Consider the following 18140-nt stretch of genomic DNA (forward strand, 5'->3'; position numbering starts at 1 on the left):
GTTAAGAGACATGCTGACCAAACTGGAGCTCAGATGGACAAGTTGCTCAGGGCTGGGTCTCATGAGAAGTGGGACTAGGTCTTTAAAGTCTCAAGGGCTCCCGACCTGGGTTTCCAATGATCGCTGCGAGGGGTTGCTTTTACCAGAACCCCTTCTCCTGGCCTTGAGTGCCGATGCAGAGAGGACAGCATTGCCTCGGTGTCACGGCAGAGCTTGAGAGCCTCTGGGCACCTCCAGTGACGATCATGGCCGCAGGACATGCTGCTTTGCACAGACACTGGTGCTGTCATGCTGATAGGGAAAGTCAAGCCTGATGCTGCCTGCCCTGTACTGCCGCCCGTGGACTGCTAGGCTCGGGGACCGTGGCTTGGCCCCGATACCGTGACTGTGTGCCCCTGACAGCTGCGCTAAGGGAGTTCCTTTAAGCCCAAACTCCAAGTCTTTCAAAACCCCTGAAAGGACCTTGCCCCCTAAAATTACACAACCGCTGCTGGAGGACTCACTCCAGAGAGGGTTTAGATAAACAGGCTCACATCCCAGCTACTAGAAAGGCTGAACAAACAGCTTTCGAGGGCAGTGACCTCAATACCTTCCCCCCACTGGGAAGGGGACTATGCAACTGGAGGCGATGAACAACACACAGGAGGAAGAGGAGGACCAGTGCATGCTGTGAAGGGCTAGGGAGGTGCCTCCTGCCAGGGGGACTGCATGGAGTGGCTCCTGTGGCAACATGTTGAATGCATGCCCCGCGTGTCGAGCCCTGGGCTCTCTGTGCCCGTCCTGCCCTCTCTCCTTGCAGCAGCTGGGTTTCTGGGACGCTGCAGGTCTCACCCATGGCCTGTTCTGGGAGACCTGGAAGGAACTTTTTTATTTGAGCCCCAAAATGGCAGAGGTCAGGTGAGTCTTTTTGCTGTCCTTGCAGCATTCTGGAAACACCATTAGGGAGACTGCAGCATGCAGCAGGCCTGGGAGTCTCCTGCTGCATCCTGAGCCTTGAGGACATTGGACATGGTGGACCCCTCTGCCCCCCCACCCAGGGTTGGTCTGAGGAGCTTTTGCTCCAACTTGTGGGTCATATAGTGGGAGACCCACATAAACTCCTAGCATGTCCCACTGGTAAAGTGGCAGCCTGCTGCTTAAGTGCATCTCTGTGCCGATGTGCCGTCATCACGTGTGTGCACAGTTTGAAATCTGAGCTCTGTCAATCTGGATGGGATCCCTCCTTCCCAAGGGAAAGAGCAGCGGTTTGTGGGTTTCCTGTTTGTTTTGCTGGCCAGCTAGCATGGTCCTAGCCCAGCTCCAAAGGAGCGGTGCCTTTTACACTTGCCGCAGCACTGGTCTGGCGAGCGCGGGTGCAGCGGCGGCTATCACAGTGCCCCAGTGCGGGTGGCTGGCCGCTGCAAGTTTTTGGAAATTCAAAACATGGTGAAAGTGATTTTAAAAAAAAAAACCCCAATCAACCCACCCCTCTCCCTCACTGAATCATAGAAAATGAGGGTTAAAGGGACCTCAGGAGGTCACTTCTAGTCCAACCCCCTGCTCCAAGCAGGACCAGCAGCAACTACATCATCCCAGCCAAGGATGGAGACTGCACCACCTCTCTGGGTAACCTGTTCCAGTGCTTTACTACCCTCCTCGTGAGAAAATTTTTCCTAATATCCAACCTCAACTTCCCTTGCTGCAGCTTGAGCCCATTGCTCCTTGTCCTGTCATCTGCCCCCAATGAGACCAGCTCAGCTCCATCCTCTTTGCAACCTTGCGCAGGGAGGTGAAGGCTGCTATCACATGCCCCTCCGTTTTCTCTTCTGCAGACTAAATCAGTCTCTCCTCATCGGTTATGTGCCGCAGCCCTCCCCACATTTATACCAAAATGATCATCTTGCCGTACAACCTGTGCACAGAACAGAAGTGCCAAGGGGAAGCCATTGGCAATGCCCAGACAAGCCTCAGCTATTAGGGCTTCTAATGGAAAAGCAGCCAGACCCTGGACAACCGTGGTGTGAGTGGCATCCCTGTCTTGTTCTATGAGATTCCTCTGACACCTCTGGCGCGTTTCAGGCCTGAGGTGTGAAAGGCATCCAGCTAAGGCACCGCCGTCCACCATGCCCCAGCTGCTGCTGTTTGAAAACAGGCTGATTGAAAACAGGGTGATAATTAAACAGCTCCCAACTGCATCTGGGCTTCCTGAAGAAAAGCTCAGCTCGTTAACAGTTTCCAAATGCCTGTGCAGGGAGATGTATCGCTTTGGCATGGACCGGCACGTCGGAAAGCATGGCGTAACATTTCCGATCGCGATGGGCAGTCTCCTGATGCGTCAACACAAAACAACAAATGAGAAAAGCGTTCAGGCAGTCTAAGATGGTTACGTGCAAAGCAAGAAGGTGAAAGGTCCAAGTACCAGGTCAAAGGTTGCCTCGAGGGGTCGCTTCAGTGATCTGACAGCTGGCTGAGTCTTAATTAGCAGGCAGCGAGCACATGATGGCAATGGGCCAAAGGGGGATTTCAAGCATAACAACAAAAAACAGCAAGCAAAAGGTGCGTCAAAAGGAGAGCAACATTGTGGAGAGGTGAAGAGAAAAAAAAAAAAATGAATGCATTATACAACATATTAAAAAGACCAGGCATGCACAACACGGGGCGGTCGCTAGCATGAATCGGACTAGCTCTATTAGTCAGCTGGTTTATCTCAGGAAGCTTCGAGGCAAAAGAAATACCCTCATGGATGGTGGATTTAGCGTTTGATCTAAAATAATGGCACTGTGACTCACCACCTACCAGGCTATAAATACTTTAAGAACTAGCAGGTTTAGCAGGGGTTTTGCTATAAAAATAAAATAGTATTGGAATGCATTATTCAAGTATAAGGACTGGCTGGCTGGACCTCAGGCTGATTTCTGCATCTACTTAATACACACGAGTCCACAGCAAGGGAAGCATCCCTAATCCCACACCTGCTTGTGTGCTGTCCCAATCTGGAGACCAATAACCCAATTACACTCCCTTGATTTGAACAGGAAACCTTGTGTGGAGTCGGACCAGGCCGAGTGGGGTAAGCGTCTGCAAACTCAGGCCTTCCAGAGATACCTCCCTAACCTACTTAGTCTTGAGTGGATCCCAAATCTATGTGCCAAGGGATTATTAAGCTGATCTGTGTCGCACATGATTCCTGATGGAAGATCAGACCCCATTCTTCCCTTCTCAAAGTGTTCGACTCAACAGATACAATAAATGCATCAAACCTTGAGAGGTTAATGAATAATATAAACTGTTTTGGTAGCCAGGGTGTTGCAACATGCAATCAATAAATATTTTAAAGGTTCTAGTTAATGGCACACAAATAGGGTTAATTACATTTTTGACAGAAGCCAGGAGCATAAATAAAACACACATTGGCTTCAGTTAAGTATCAGTGTCCCAGGGAATTAGCGGAAAGTAAAACTTCATGTGTCATGAACATGGGGGTTCTCCTTTCAGAAGGTTTCCCAAGACTTAGACTGAAGTAAAGCTGTTTCTTCCAACAACAACAGAAATAACACGAAGGAGCTGCTACTCCCTTCTCTTCTTGCAAATAAGCCGTGCAGGCCAGAGAAACCCCATAGCATCAATCAGTTCCTCATAAGCCTTTCCAGGTATGACTGATCCTACCAGAAGGATAGCTGTTTTATTTATACAACTAAGGGCACAGCATGAACATTGCTTGATGCCTGAAAGATTATTAAGCCCAGTCTTTGTTTCATCTTGGATGGAAAACACCGGTCCTGCTTTCTGCAGGGAAAGTGATTCAGTAAAACCCCATCAGCCTTATATCGTGAGAATTTCTGAACTGGCAAGAGTCCAGCGCCTTTTGAAATATTCATTTTCCACACAGGAATTTACACAGCAATAACTGTCCCAGCCCCCAATCAGCTCCTCCCTGCAACTAGGACTTGGCTGCCTTTTTAAATGCACTGAGGAAGGTGATGCCAACAGATGCAGTTCCACTAAGTCAATGGGGCTACATGCATTTGCACAAGCCGGCAATGATGGGAATCCCTTGACCTGCCTTCTGTCCTCTACCTGTTGCTGTGCTGGTTTGGGGAGCAGTAACTGAAGTTCAAAGGCACCCAGCGCCTGGGAGGTGGCACTGTACAACTATCACCTGGGCTGGAGGTGCTCCTCACTTCACAGGTCTGACCCCCAGAAAAGGCACAGGGCTGCTTGATTTTTCTAGACTCAGTAGGAGACATCTCGTCCCCACTGATGTCGCTGGGCCATGATTTTACTCCTTGTGTTAGACTGGGTTGATTGCTAGCTATTTGGGATGATTGTAATTCATTCTTCCTGATGCTGTGTTAATCTCCGCTGTGTTTCACCCCAGAACATCCTGGCGGAAGAGCACGTGCTTTGTCATCTCGCCCCTAAACAATGAGATGTGATGCATCATTCAGTGCATCATGCCACAATGATTACAATGAAGGGGTGGAGAGATGGTATTCATACTGCACACACTCTCAGCTCATCATTAAGCCTCTTCCAAATGCTTTGCACTGCTTTTCAACTTATTGCACAAATAAAACCTTTTAGCAATGGCTCTACGGTTCGATATGGTCAGTCATGCCCTTACCATTGCAGCTGCAGCTGTCTGGTTCACCTGGTGTTGAGCTGCTTTGATTTTGGCTTGCAGGTGTGCAGGGGGGTGAAAGTACTTGCATTTCTCCCTAGAGCATCGCCCTTTGATGTAATCCATGCAAACTGTAACAGTATTTTCATTTGTGTCTATCATTGCAATATCTATTGGGTGAGCGTAACGGCAATCGTTCTCACCACGTGTGCAATTTCCACGCTGAAACTCTCGGCAAACCTTAAAAGAAAGTCACATAATTGAGTACAACGGTTAGTTACCCTTCGCTCAGCATCTTTGTCGAAGGGCGTCAACAAAGCGGGACACGTGACAGTCATCAGAGGCTGGGTCCTGATCCTACTCAACCTTGCTCACGTTCAGGAGCACTGAGGGTGGGCGACTCGTGAGCAGGGACTACTCAAAATCAGTCCCAATGCAAGGTACCTAAGAGCGCTAATGAATGCAATGGGAAGTATGGAGCAGTGTATGTGCACAATAGAAAGCGTCCTGGGTGACGCTTTAGCCCAGCAAAGTCACTGGCTGCAAGGGGCCAGTACTTCATCCCTCGCTGTGTGCTATGCTTTATATTAATGTCTCTGCCATTTTAACCTACTGAGGTCACACGGTTTAAAACTCTGGGTTAAAAGAAGCAGTCTCAAGCAACACGCTAAATGTGCCAAAAGCAAGGGCAGGGGGAAGGCTCTCTCCTGGGAATGGGCTGAACTCTGACTCGTGCAGTGCCCGATCCTAGCTCATCCTGACCTGACGATACGCTCTTTAAGCTGTTGCCAGAATCACCAGCTTGGTGACCCACTGACAAGGCCTTAAGCTCTGAGCAGGAAAACGTCAACAGCCGACAGCAATGTTTCCATCCGAAGGCCCTGGCAGGTGGCCTGAACTGAGAAGAATCGCAAGGGGATACGCCAGGCAGAAATCCAGCTGCCCTGTGGGCGGGTGGGATAAATCAGACCGGCAGAGTGTGGTGCAGGTTACATGCTCAGCGAGCAGAAGGCATGTAGCAGGCTGGAAAAGCAACCAACGGGGCAGTATACAGGTGCGAGGTCTTTGAAGGTACAGCATCTTACACTGGCGTCCTGAGTGACATCTCCCCATCCCTGACGGCATGCCTGGATCAGCCCAGATCCGCCCTGGTTTCCTATGCCCTATTTCAGTCCACTCTCTAGGTCTCAAACAGTCACAGTGCATCTGCTAGGACTGCAGCTGACAGCTCCCCAACATTGCTCACCTAGATAAGGACTGACCTCCCTAGGTTGTTGGTTTGTTTTTTTTTCTAATTAGGAAAAGATGCTTTTACACTCAACGTGTTTATTTAGTGTTATACATCTCCACTATTCCCATCACCAGCCGGCCACCTCTCACCTCCTGCTTCCCAGAACCCGAACCAAGACCTCAGGGAGTGTCTTTCCATGGGTTTCCAGGGGGCCAGGATCAGGTCCTGCTCGAGTTCAGGGTAGTGGCCATCGCTTCCTCCCTGACCACACTGTTATGGTGACACATGTCCAGCCTAACTCACTGGAAGGGAAGTTCTGCCTTGGGCTGCATCACCCATTTGGGTCTCAGGCTGGCACGGCTAATGTCTGCTGGTGTCTACCCCCTCCCCACCATCAAACAGCATTATATCTCATAGTCCAAATACCTCCAGTTTATCCGTACGCATCAGTTTCTGACCAGCAGAGCCTCCTGGCACTGTAACAGTAGGATTTCCGGACACCAGGACAGGCGTATTTGGTAAAAGCTCTGCAGGGACCAAGCCCATCCCAGGAGAAACATGACTTAGGTAGGGACTAAAAGCCATGGTGGGACTTGTTGCAAGCGATGGAGTCACAGGAAACGTAGTCTGTAGGTAAGAAAAAAAAAGACAAAAAAGGAGATAAAAGTGTTACCATGGTGCCCAGTGTTAGTTTTGGCCCGTGGAAGGCTAGTGCGTAACACCAAACGTGCCTTCAGACAGCGTGATTAGCAACACCGAGATGTTCTGCTCTGCACTTAATTCATTTATGGCCATTTTGCAGGGATCCACTCATTCCTACTGACTCACAGACACGTGACTCACTCTGACCACAAGGCATCTTGACTTGTAAGAACAACACGTACCCATGACCTTTCTAAGTTTAATGACCTAATTAAGAACCCATGCTGGCAAAGAGAGCAAAGCCACGTTAACCAGGCATCGCACCCCAGTGAATTCACCCTCTTTGGTGCACCCATCCTACACACTCAGGGGAGGACATGAGGAAACTTGTTTGCTGCCATGGCTAGACTGCTTCTGAACCCCGATATAGCTCATTTAAATCTAGCATGGGTATCTCTACCCCATGCTGCATTGCCTCGCTGACCGTGGGTGGCACTTCTCCTCCCAAGCCAGGACGAAGGCAGTGCACCAGAAGGCTGGCAGCAAAAGGCGATGGTTTTCTGTGTGAGATATGAAACAAAGGTCTTGGCTGCACTTGGCCATGAAAGACCCTACAGCAGTTTCTGGCCAGGGACACTGGGTTGTTATCAAAAGTACCCAGGCCATTTTCCATCTTGGGTATTTCTATTCTGCCTACTTGGATGCCTGCAGCAATACCAGCAAGGATACCAGTCATTGCCTTCTTTATGCACACATCTAACGAGGGTGTAAAGCAGCTGCTTGCTGAATAGTTTGACCAAATTCAGTGGGATGATTTGCTTGCTTGAAGTTAAGACCTACTCTATTTTGCCCCAGAAACAGCTTCATTTTAGTAACGGGGGAGGCTATTTTTGTGTCCGGTTCCTACACAGTGGTACCACGCCGTCTGGGGCACACTGAGGCAATGTTTCTGAGCTGAACTGCAGCGCTGCCATCCACCCTCCTGCTGTCTCAGCACTCGACACTGCTCCCGCAGCACATAGAAATTTCCTGCCATTACGTATGAATCATTTGGCCACAACCACGGGTCGTTACTAGCACGGATGCACTATGCACTTGTGCAGCCTTACAACTCTCTCAGGACCATGCCAGCCCCTTCCTCCACGCATAAAATAAAACAATCGATGTCAAAAGAATCTGCACTCAAATTGGGCCCTCAGCTGGCAACGGCCTTGGATTAGGGCCAGAGCTATGGCAGCATGTAGCTTGTCACTGCCACCATTGGCATTATCCTTCTCCGTGTCCGTCTCCAGTGTAAAGTCGGGGTTGCAACAAAAGCCCTCTTTGCACAGTCAGAAATTTGCATTCCACTTCAGGCGGCTCGAATTCCCCGTTCAGCCGCAGAGAGCGAGCCCGCTTGCAAAAGGATGCCAGAAATCACAGGGGTGCCTCCATCAGCAGATGTCTCCAGATTTATTTTTACGCTCGCTCTCTCAGTCATGAAGGGGTCTGAAAGAAGCCGCACGCGTATGTTGTGCAACTTGCCAGCTCCTCCTATCACCACTCTCCCGGGCTAGGAAACACCTAGATGATTTGAACTGGAATAAATTATTTCCTCTCCTGCGCCCAGCCACACAGTGCCTATATTCTCAACCCAGCAGTCCCCAGAAAGACTGCAGCTCCCCACGGCGGGAGAGCATCTTCTCTGGGATGAAGAAGGGGTTGAGTGCTCATTCCCAAATATGCCCTGCACTTCTCTCAAAAGGATCGTATCCAGCAACCAAGTCAGGGAAGCAGTCCCCTTCGATCTGGCAGCACTGAATAATCCTCTCTCACCGAGAGGCACTCCCAGTTTTCTCCCCGAGGGCCTCAGCAGTGCTGGTGCCCGATCCAGGACCTGGTACGTCGATGGAAGAGTGGAGTTATTAAAAGCTCGAGCACGCAGCCCTTTATGAAATCACTCGCTTTCCCTGAGCACTTCCCTGGGGCTCCCAAGCACCATTACACCCTTTGTTGCTGGAAAAGCTCTTTAAAGTCTTAACATACTCAGCTTCCCCCACCCAAAGAGCTGTGCAGGTCAGCAGGAAGTCGGCAAGCATTGCAGCCTGCTCCTCAAGGCAAGCGCTAGCAATTAGACTGGCGTCTGCTGAACAGCTGTCATCATTTGCGTGGTCAAAGCTATTTTCAGAAGCTCAGAGCCTGGCTGGTTCTCACCACATTGGGTGGGCACCTGCCACGAGCTGTCCGAGCTCGCCCGATGCACCCACTCCTGCATGGTGGCCCAAACTTCCCCGCCTGCCTGCGCGGTAGGATTAGGCTGCACTCCAGGAGGTCAAGGGCTGGCCGAGCCGGCTCTACATCCACCACTTCCCAATCAGCCTGGGGCCACTGTCAAGAAGCAAGCGCTGCCCACTTGTTCCTGCTCTGCTTGGCAGATGCCATTTAGGCAAAGGAGCTTGCCTCAAGTGTCCTGAGCACAAAATTTCCAAGGCAGAGAGTGGCACTGGGGCATGATCCCCTCCAGCCACTTCCTTGGTCTACTTGCTGACCCTTAGCGGGGATGTGATACCAGACATGTCAGGTGCCCTTCCCGGAGCCCTGAGGAATCCCGACATCAGGGCAATACAGAAGTGGTGTCATGCCACCATGGATACATCCAGGATTTTAACAAGGGGAGGTGCAGAGGGCGAGATGCATCATCACACATAAAACAACACCTATTTTCCTCTGGTTAAAAATAAACTAGAAGATTTACTAATGTGCTAGCAGTCTAGGGCTCTATTAGTCAGTTTGACTGAAGCAAAAACAAGCAGAACTTCATAGGAACGAGTTAAAAACAGCCAGCAGGGCTGTGAAATAGGAGCTCCATGACCAGGAGCAGCCAACAGACATCAGGTTGGCAGAACAAAGGTGAGCTTGATTGGCTGAGCATCAACACCAGTAAAAAGATGAGAGGGTTGTTCACGTGAGTGGAACGAAGAGGTAGATGACAATCAGCCGTGAAGTCAATGGTCATTGCTGCCTGACTACGAATGCCCCTGCTCCTGCCAGCTAGCGTTAAGCTTTGGGTGGAGCAGGAATCAAAGGGAGGTACAAGCGCATCCTCCTGGATCCTGCCCTGCCCAACAGAGCTCATCTGGCCGGGAGCAACCCCCAAACACATGCGTGTGGGAGGGAGGCCGCAGCATACGTGCTGGCTTGGCTCAGTCCTGGTCTCAAGGTTCTCCAGCCATGTCCTCTGCCTGTGTCAGTTTGACGCCCCGGTGCCACTTACTGAATGCGGCTGCTCTCCCCTGCCCTGCCCTGGGGTGCAGATTGAACCTCGGGAGCTTCACGCTTGCTTTTCTCCTGCTGCTCGCCTGGTGCCAGCTCTCCTCCAGCTGCTGGGAGCAAGCCACAGCCTCGGCTTCCAGTACAAATCCCAGCCACAGCCTCTCCTTCTCTGCAGCCCTCTATGAGGCCTCTCTGTGGGCTGGCGACCAGAGCAGCTGCTGACACTGCCAAGCCCACAGGGTTTGCAATGCAAATAAGAAGTGGGGGCCTCAAAAATCAACAGGAGATCAATCCAGGAAAAGGCCATCAGGACTGACGGTGGTTTTTCTGGTTGCCGGCCCCATCTCCCTGCCTTGCGCTGGGAACTCCCACTGATGGGAAGGGGGCTGCTCCTTGCTGTGACACTTGGGTCCACTTTGGGATCCACTCCTGGCAACTTCACTGTATGCTGGTGATGCCGGATGGGAACTGCTACTTCGGTGGTACTAAACCCCAGATCCGTACTCTACTCCCTGACCCCATCATCCAGGCACTGTCTTCATCCCCTGCAAAGCAGGGCAGGCCACAAGGCTGTGTCCACAGTCCATTTTACCTACGTGCTATATCCTTTTATGTTCCTTCAGCACACAGGCAGCTAGGCCCTGGTAAAACCTGCTGCTCCAAGACCTAGGAGAGGGCAATTTTAGTGCAGGACATGGGGACAAAGCTCAGACTTTCCCAGTAACACTAATGGCAGCAGTACAGTGCAGCTTTTGAATGCACTCCCCTGCAGGTCTGGTCCAAACCCTTTAGCTTGGTTTAAAGCACAGGAAAAATCCTAACTTGCTCCTGAACTGGGTCTACTCATCAACGTGGTTTATAAAAGGGCTTGTGAGCACTCTGAGTGTGCAAGACAATACAGCCTATCTGGCTTGCAAGGGCTTTTGAGTTGAGGCTAAATGGGCTTCAGATCAAGTATATCCCCATAACAGCTCTGATTCATCACTGATATGCTGAGTCTTTTCCAGCCTGCCAGGGTATGGGACCTGCAGGGGTCTGGGCCTGGGAGATTCAGGGCCTGAAGGACTCCAAAATGCAAAGGAAACCTGGGAAGTTCTTTAGATGACAGCAACCCAAACCAAAGGATGCCGAGATGATGCTGGAAGTAGACACGTGTCTTTCAAGGGAGCTCATTCCCTGCAGAACCCCTGGCACGTTCTGCAGCAATGCAGCTCGAGCCGCAGCCCCGGCCTCTGCAGATCTGTTTCTTTCTGCACAACGGGTCTGCAATCATTCAAGTTTGGGGCTGTCTCTAATAAATGCAGCAGGTGCAGCCAGTAGGAGAAAGGCTAAAAATCTAAGGGAAACAGGTTACAGGCTGGTGGCAGGGCATTAGTGGCTGGCTGCAGTTAGCAAGATCAGGTCATTGATAATAAAAGCAATTACAGGAAAGGGATGGAGGAAAAAAAAAAGATGATCTGAAATAGCTGAAGTGGATGCAGCTAAGACAAGGTGGAGACAGCACCCAGCTTCTTCACAACTGCTCAGCAAGGCAGTGAAAGGGGAGAGCGGCTGGGATTAGCAGCTAAGCGAACACAACAATGGAGGGGACCACCTAAATTTCCTAAGTCTCTGGTTGAACAAAATCCATGCAGCACAAGAGCAGGGCAAAACGAACGAGGCACTGGGCCGTGCGTGACGGCAGGGTGGGCAAGGTGGCTGGAAAGACCAGCAGCCCTGGAGAAATGGATGAACCGAGGGTGCTTGGATACCCCCAGGAGCTGTACTTTACCCAGAAGGACCTGGGAAGGGAAGCGGGGGGCATGACTGGGACCAGAACAGCAGGACACAGATGCGGGGGATAGGGCGAGGAGTACGAGTGTAGCAGGTAGCAGATTACCTGGATGGAAAAGCAGCAGAAATGCACCCCCGCCAAGATGCGAGCCCAGCCTGCAGGGCACCGCGGGCTCCGTCCGCAGCAGCGGGGATCGGGCCCGTTCGAGATCAGGCACTCCTTGCACGTTTCTCCACTTCATGCAGCAAGTGGCCTGCTGCTACGGGACCCTCCCACGGCTACGCGTGGGCACGGGAGCATGGCAAACAGACGGCAGAGCTGATCGTCCCGGGGCTGAGCGTCTCTGCTTTGCTGGCTGCGCTTGGTGGGGAACTTTGATCTGTGCCGCGGCAAGGGCTGATTTTCTTAACAAATTGGGAGCTGTTTTGAATTTGCCTAATTAAAAACGTGCTCAGGCTGGCAAATCAATGCTGAAGGGGGGAGAAAAGCGGAGGGGAGGGGAAGGCAGGAAGCCAGCAGAAGGTCATGATGAATGCAGCCCCAGTGCCAGCTCCACCCGGGCCAAAAATGCTTGTTACTGCATTGCCTCTGGTCCTTATACGGGAAGACCTTGAAAATAAGTGGGAACCCCAGTATGAAATGCAGACACACCTTTTGGTAGCGCTCAGACATGATGGTGCCACAGCCTCTGCAAGACAGAAGACCAGAAGGCAAATGGGTTGGGCTAGAAGGGGAACAGAGGCACCAAGAGGTGAGCTGCCTCACCCAAGGCCATGCAGCACATCAGTGGCAGGGCATGGACAGGCACTGAAGCGAAGCGCCTGGACAGATCCCATGCTCTCTCTCTTGGCCTCTCCCTTTACCAGAGCTAGTGCGGCCAGAGCTCAGAGAAGCACAGCTTGGCTTCTTCAGCTGACCAGGACAACCCCAGACACCCCTCGGATGCCCGCTCTGTATTGCCAGGATGGTGCAAGCCAGGCTACGCAGGCTTTGACAAGACGGAAAGGCAAGCAGAAAGCATAGGACAGCTAAGAAACAGGTGACAGTGTTAATTGGACCTGTCTGTCATATTGATCAGCTGCTGCCCCCATCTCCGCCAGATGCACACCTCCATTTGTAACAGAGATATCAATGTAACCCCCGCGCCGCCTCCAAATGAAAACATATTGCAGCTACACGCCTTCCTTGTTGGCTTCCCTCAAAGCCAGCAATTAAGGCTTGGTTCCAGTTTCCCAAACTTGCCTTTGGTATCACCCACCACGTAAAACAGCCGAGCAGTAAGGCTTTTTAAATACTGTGAAATCTGCTTAATTGGCACCTGCCTGATTTCTTTGGGGTGAGACAGCCAGCGGCTGAGATACGTACACTGCGCTGGGTAAACTCACCACTTCGTGTCAGGACTCGAATGGCTGGAAAAGCAAGCTCGGTAGAAGGCCCGGCTTGAAACGAGATTAAATGAACCAAAAGCATTCATGTGCCTCAGCCTTGCTGCAGAGCACCCAAGCGACTTCAGTGCAGGGAGTTTCAATAAGCAAGAGCCCATTCACACCTGGTCACTGCTGTGTCTAGGTTTGCAGGCTGCATTCAGAGCGGAGAGGGGATGCTCCATTAAAATGGCAACATGGGGCTTCCTCTGTATTGATGCTGCAGGAAAATGACCTCTGGGATGTCAGAAATGGGTGCAGACTGGTTTAGGTGCCAGTCCACAGTCAGGATGCATTCAGTGCTGGTCCACGTACCATGGTTCAAGCCTGAGGTCTCTGGTGCCCTGTCTACGTGGCTGCCTTTCAGAGTGGAAACACACTTCAAAATGTTGAGGCGTGCAGTTCTCGTGGACCTCTCTTTCTAAACCATTCCAGGCCTGCCCTGAAGCTGGTGCTAAGAAAACTTCTTTGCGGTGGGACCAGTGAAGCAGTGCAAGAGATGCCTAGAGACGCTGTGGGCTCTCCATCACTGGAGGAGGGGCAAGAAGAGGCTGGACGGCCATGGGGTGGGGAGGATCTAGACATAGCGATGCCTGTGTTCATTCTTCCATGCGTATTTCCCCTGCTTCTGGGCTTTGCTGGTTGTTCCCACCCATCTTCCCCCATCCCTTTTTCTGCTATGGGTCCCTTCCATGCCCACTTCTTTAGGACTTCAATGATTTCTAGGATCATGGATTTGTCTGGGATGGTTTGGAGGGGGTTGAACCTGCCTCAGGCAGGGGTTGGACCAGATGTGACCTGTGCAAATCCCTGCCAGCCCTGCTGGTCTGCGACCAAGGGGGGCAGCAGGAATTCCAACGAGCTCTAATAGCCCTTTGGGCGACACGGAGGGGAAAAGGGAAGTCGGCAGGTTTCACTTCAGGCCTTTCCTTGGAAGCCACAAGTGAACAAACCACAACCTCTTTTCACTTCTGCCTTCAAGATGCATTTCTCCCCCACTGCATTACCAAGCATCTGAGGATGCTCCTCGCTGGCTACGGTTACTTCTGCAATGAAGCCATGAAGGAACCCAGCCAGCTTCAGAGACCCCAGAGAGTTTGTACTAGGTATGAACTGGGCCCCTGGGTTTTAAGCAGGGCAAGATGTGACCTTTCCAGAAGGGAAAATTGAAAGGTGTTTTCACAAGCTGAGCCATAAAATACAATACAAAATCCCCGCAGCGGAAAGCCCAGCTGGGGACACGCCAGCCTCCGAGAGGCTCTAGGAAACCAACCCTATTGCTCTCTGGGAATTCAGGCCTTTCTTCTCTAGCACCTTTATTGAGCTGCTAGCTCTTCACTTGTCTTCAGAGGTGCCTCTGAACAAAACTTCTCCTCCCTGCACCATGGGGAAAGGGTCTTCACTTCAGGAACAGCAGCCTGTTTGGTACCCAGCCTTCTCTGAGGATATAATACCAGGGCTTAGCCAAACAACCCTCATGGACCTCATGACGCCAACACTCAGGACATCGGTGTTCAGTTCCCCAGCTCTGCCATAACTTGGGGCATCTCTCTCTGCATCCATCAATTCCCTGTTCAAGGCGCAGGGCACTGGGAGGAGACGTTTGTTCAGAGGCGGCTCAGTTCTGCATTTTTACTCGGTGTCTTTAGCCCAGCTGTATGGCATTGCCACCACATCGGTCGGTCATGCTGGGGGAACAGCCTTCTTAGTCCAGATAATGTGTTCAGCCACCGTTATCCCTCTAAGCAGGGAGCACGTGCCACCCGCGATCAGTGCTTACATGGATCTCAACGACCGTCACAATCAAATCACAGATCAACAAGAGAGACCAGAGATATTTCGAAGGGCAGCTAGTTCACAGATTTCACCCCTGCCAAAGAACTACACCCAGTCCACAACGGCTGTCTGAGCTTGGAGTGCATTTTTATGGCAATAACCAGTCCTGACATCAAGCCTGGAAATGACGGAGGATTCCCCACTTCCCCAAGCCAGTGGTTAATCACCCTCTCTCTGTAAAACCGAGGTCTGATCTTCATTTCTAAAAGTCACTCAGGTACTTCTTGTTTTCTTTTGAAATGCATGCATAATAATAGGTATAAACCATCCACCCAACCCCACTGTACTCCAGAGATAACCACAGGCACACAGCAACACCCTGGCCAGAGAGCCAGCTTGCTATGGGGCAGTCCTGTGCCATCCTGAACGAGTGGAGGAAACGCATGGGCAAGCAGCAAGGGTTTCTCTGAAACCAGATCCCAAACACACATGTCCTGGTTTTCCCTCCCCTACGTGCAGAGAAGCCAATCTCTTGCCATCGTGCCTGCTAGCAGTGGCAACACTTGGTAGGAGGATTTAATTAGTGCAGGCCAGCTGGGCCTCTACAGGGAGGCACCTAAAGACAATATACTGATCCGTGCACCTGAAGCCAAATTTCTCTCTTCCTCCAGCTGTGGGCCACATGAGGAAGGGCTGCCTTTGAATGGCAAGCAGGTCCAGCACCCAGGAGAATGGGCTCTGGCTCTTCTAGGCACTACCACAACACCAGCAAGGAGCAAACAGTCATAGCAGAAGCCAGCACAGAGACATGTACAGACCCCAGACGCATGTGCGTGGGTCAGAGACTTGGGAAGTCATGGCTTTTGAGTGCACGCTGTTGCAGCCAAGGAGATCTTTTTAGATACCGTATTTGCAATGACCAAAGATAGCCACTGCCTGCATCCATCAGGGACCAGGACCTTCTTTCTTCTCTTAACTTGCTGGACCGCACGCTCCTAAATAACATCAGCCGCTCCAACAGCAGGAGCAGGGGAGTGTCAGCCACGAGGAACATGCGAGCTCGCAGACTGCTGCAGGTGGGGTCTGCATTGCATTTATCTTGTCCAGTGTCAGCCCTCACCTTGGGAAGCAAGGGGTTCACAAGCCAAGGGATGGCAGGATGGAGACTAAACAGCTTCAGAAAGCTGCACGGGGATGTTGGGAGAGCCCAATATCCGACTCAGTTTTCACACAACCAGGCCAGACCTTTCTCCATGCTACACCCAAGGGGCACCATGTCAACCAAGATGGTTTAAGGACATTCATGTATACTGTGGACTCTGCAAGGTCTCCCAGGGGACTTGGGGCTGGTAACAGTCTTTTCTCAAAGCTTCCAGCCTACAGCAGGAGCCATGCAGCTGGTGCCTTATGCCCGCAGGGATGCCAACGAGGCATCGTGCAGCCACAGGGGCTCTCTTGCCCGAGCCTGAGCACAGGAGAAACGGGGAGGGAACCAGCAGAGAGAGGACCCGGCCATCATGTGACTTACAATTGGCTGTAGCTGGGCGCCCGGGAGCATGAACTGCATTTGCTGTGCAAACATGGCTGCCGCAGTCTTCTGCTGGATCAGGTTGTTGCGTCCATTGATTTCGAGCTGTGTTTTTAAGTGTGGGGGAGGGTGGAGATATTTGCAGTTCTCTCGAGTACACCGACCCTGGAAGGGAAAGGAGACAGCATGTCAGCGAAGGCAGCACTCAGGGGCCAGGGAGACAACGCGCTTGCTAAGCCTCTAACAAATGCCAGCACCTACATGGAAGCTTTCTGTTAGCTACCTGCCTCCTCTCCCCTCCCTTTGCTTTTTTAAAGACACCTGTGCAATTTTTACAGTAGCACCTTGCTCACGTGAAAAAGCCTCCCACAAAGCCCCTGGAGGTTTTGTTCAAGGGAGCCGATCAGATGAAAGGTAGACTTGGAAAAATAAGCAAAAGACTATTGCAAATAGAAATGTTGTTGCAGTGGCTGTTGTGAATGAACAACACCACCACACCAGCAAGAGCCACCCATTTCCTTGATTAGTTTTAACCAATGCTCTGTGGGTCCATGGACCCAACAAGCACAGTGCCAGACTGCTGGATAGCAGCTGGAAAGTGAAGTGAACTAAAAACAAAGTGCTGAGGCTGGTTGCCCCCCTTCTTTTCCCCCCACTTCCCTTTCAGACCTGATCCCATTATAAGAGGTAATGTGACATCAAGAGAAATGCATTTGATTTGCAAAAGTCATGCCTGCTGCTTTGCTGAAGGTAGCATGAGAACTGCAGGGATGGGTTTAAAACAACCATGCTTTCTCCATCAGAGCATTACCTTATGTGAAACAACAATACAGCTTCACTGCCACTAACACTCTTCATACAGCCACTAGGTCCCTTGCATCCTTTGCAGTGACCATGCCCATTTCCCACCTGTGAAATGCTGCCTGGTTGAACACTGAAGAGGAGGAGGAGGAAGGAGGGTGTTGCCCTAGCTCCACTTATTCTGAATGGCAGAGAAAAGCATCAATAATATCAACAATCTGGGGAAAAAAGCATTGCTCCAAATATATAAACAGCACTGTCAAAAGCACAGGGCCTCCCCGCCAGGCCACTTCTGGCTCCGTGCTTAGAGACATCACGATCCCAATAGATGGTGAGGTTTTTTGGGGCAAAGACCATCTCCTTGGCTATGAGCAGACATTGCTTGGCTTCACATGCAATCAACCTGCCACTGGGGCTGCTAGTTGCACAGCATTACCTTCATTATGCTGCTCAGCAATACTATTGATAACGAGGACAACATTTCCAGGGCGGGTGTCCTCCTTTTCAAGAACCTGGCTTTGGAAACTGAGTTCCCAGCTGCATCTTAAATACTGGCTTTAAGGAAAGGAAAACATGACCATGTGATTCAACGCCCTGCCTGCTCCAGAAACCAAGCACGCTGGCTGCCAAACTTTAGTCCTCTAGGGAGGGGCACAAAGCCCGTCCAGACCCACAGCCCAGCATTGAGCACAGTGACAAATTCAGAACCAGGGACCCAAAGTCGAGCTCCTACTAGGAGTTAATAACCCAGGTGAGCCTGAGTCCAGCTAAGCACCTGGAGGAGAGACATGGGAACCTGCTGTCAGTGCCCGTTGCACCTCCCGTCAGGCCCCATCCACAGAGGATACGAGCTATCGCTGCTGCTCTTGAACATGGGCTGCAGCTGCCTGTGCCCATGCCTCTCCGGAGGGCACAGGTCATATAATCACAGAAAATGAGGGTTGAAGGGAGCTCAGGAGGTCACATCCAGTTCAACCCCCTGCTCCAAGCAGGACCAGCCCCAACTACATCATCCCAGACAAGGCTTTGTCAAGCCAGGTTTTTGAAACCTCCAAGGATGGAGAGTCCACCACCTCTCTGGGGAGCCTGTCCCAGTGCTACACCACCCTCCT

At 51.4% G+C, this 18140-nt stretch overlaps 1 protein-coding gene across 8 annotated transcripts in view; it reads right to left on the reverse strand.

Annotated features, from left to right (window-relative positions):
- Positions 1 to 18140, reverse strand: part of MBNL3 (muscleblind like splicing regulator 3) — a 107871-nt gene that overhangs the window by 28179 nt on the left and 61552 nt on the right. For 6 of the 8 annotated variants that reach the window (XR_002098265.1, XM_019521278.1, XM_019521281.1 and 3 more), the window contains 4 exons: positions 16228 to 16392; positions 6258 to 6458; positions 4604 to 4840; positions 2399 to 2452 (listed from right to left, as the gene is read on the reverse strand). Coding sequence is in view for 7 of the 8 variants with exons in the window: in XM_019521278.1 (XP_019376823.1) it covers positions 2399 to 2452; positions 4604 to 4840; positions 6258 to 6458; positions 16228 to 16392 (657 nt within the window). In the remaining variant the exon portion in view is untranslated. The remainder of the gene's footprint in view (positions 1 to 2398; positions 2453 to 4603; positions 4841 to 6257; positions 6459 to 16227; positions 16393 to 18140) is intronic. The other 2 variants (XM_019521283.1, XM_019521284.1) reach the window with 1 other exon arrangement.

Source organism: Gavialis gangeticus, unplaced genomic scaffold (assembly GCF_001723915.1).
Source record: "Gavialis gangeticus isolate Ggan-Ray unplaced genomic scaffold, GavGan_comp1, whole genome shotgun sequence".
Lineage (NCBI taxonomy): Eukaryota > Metazoa > Chordata > Crocodylia > Gavialidae > Gavialis > Gavialis gangeticus.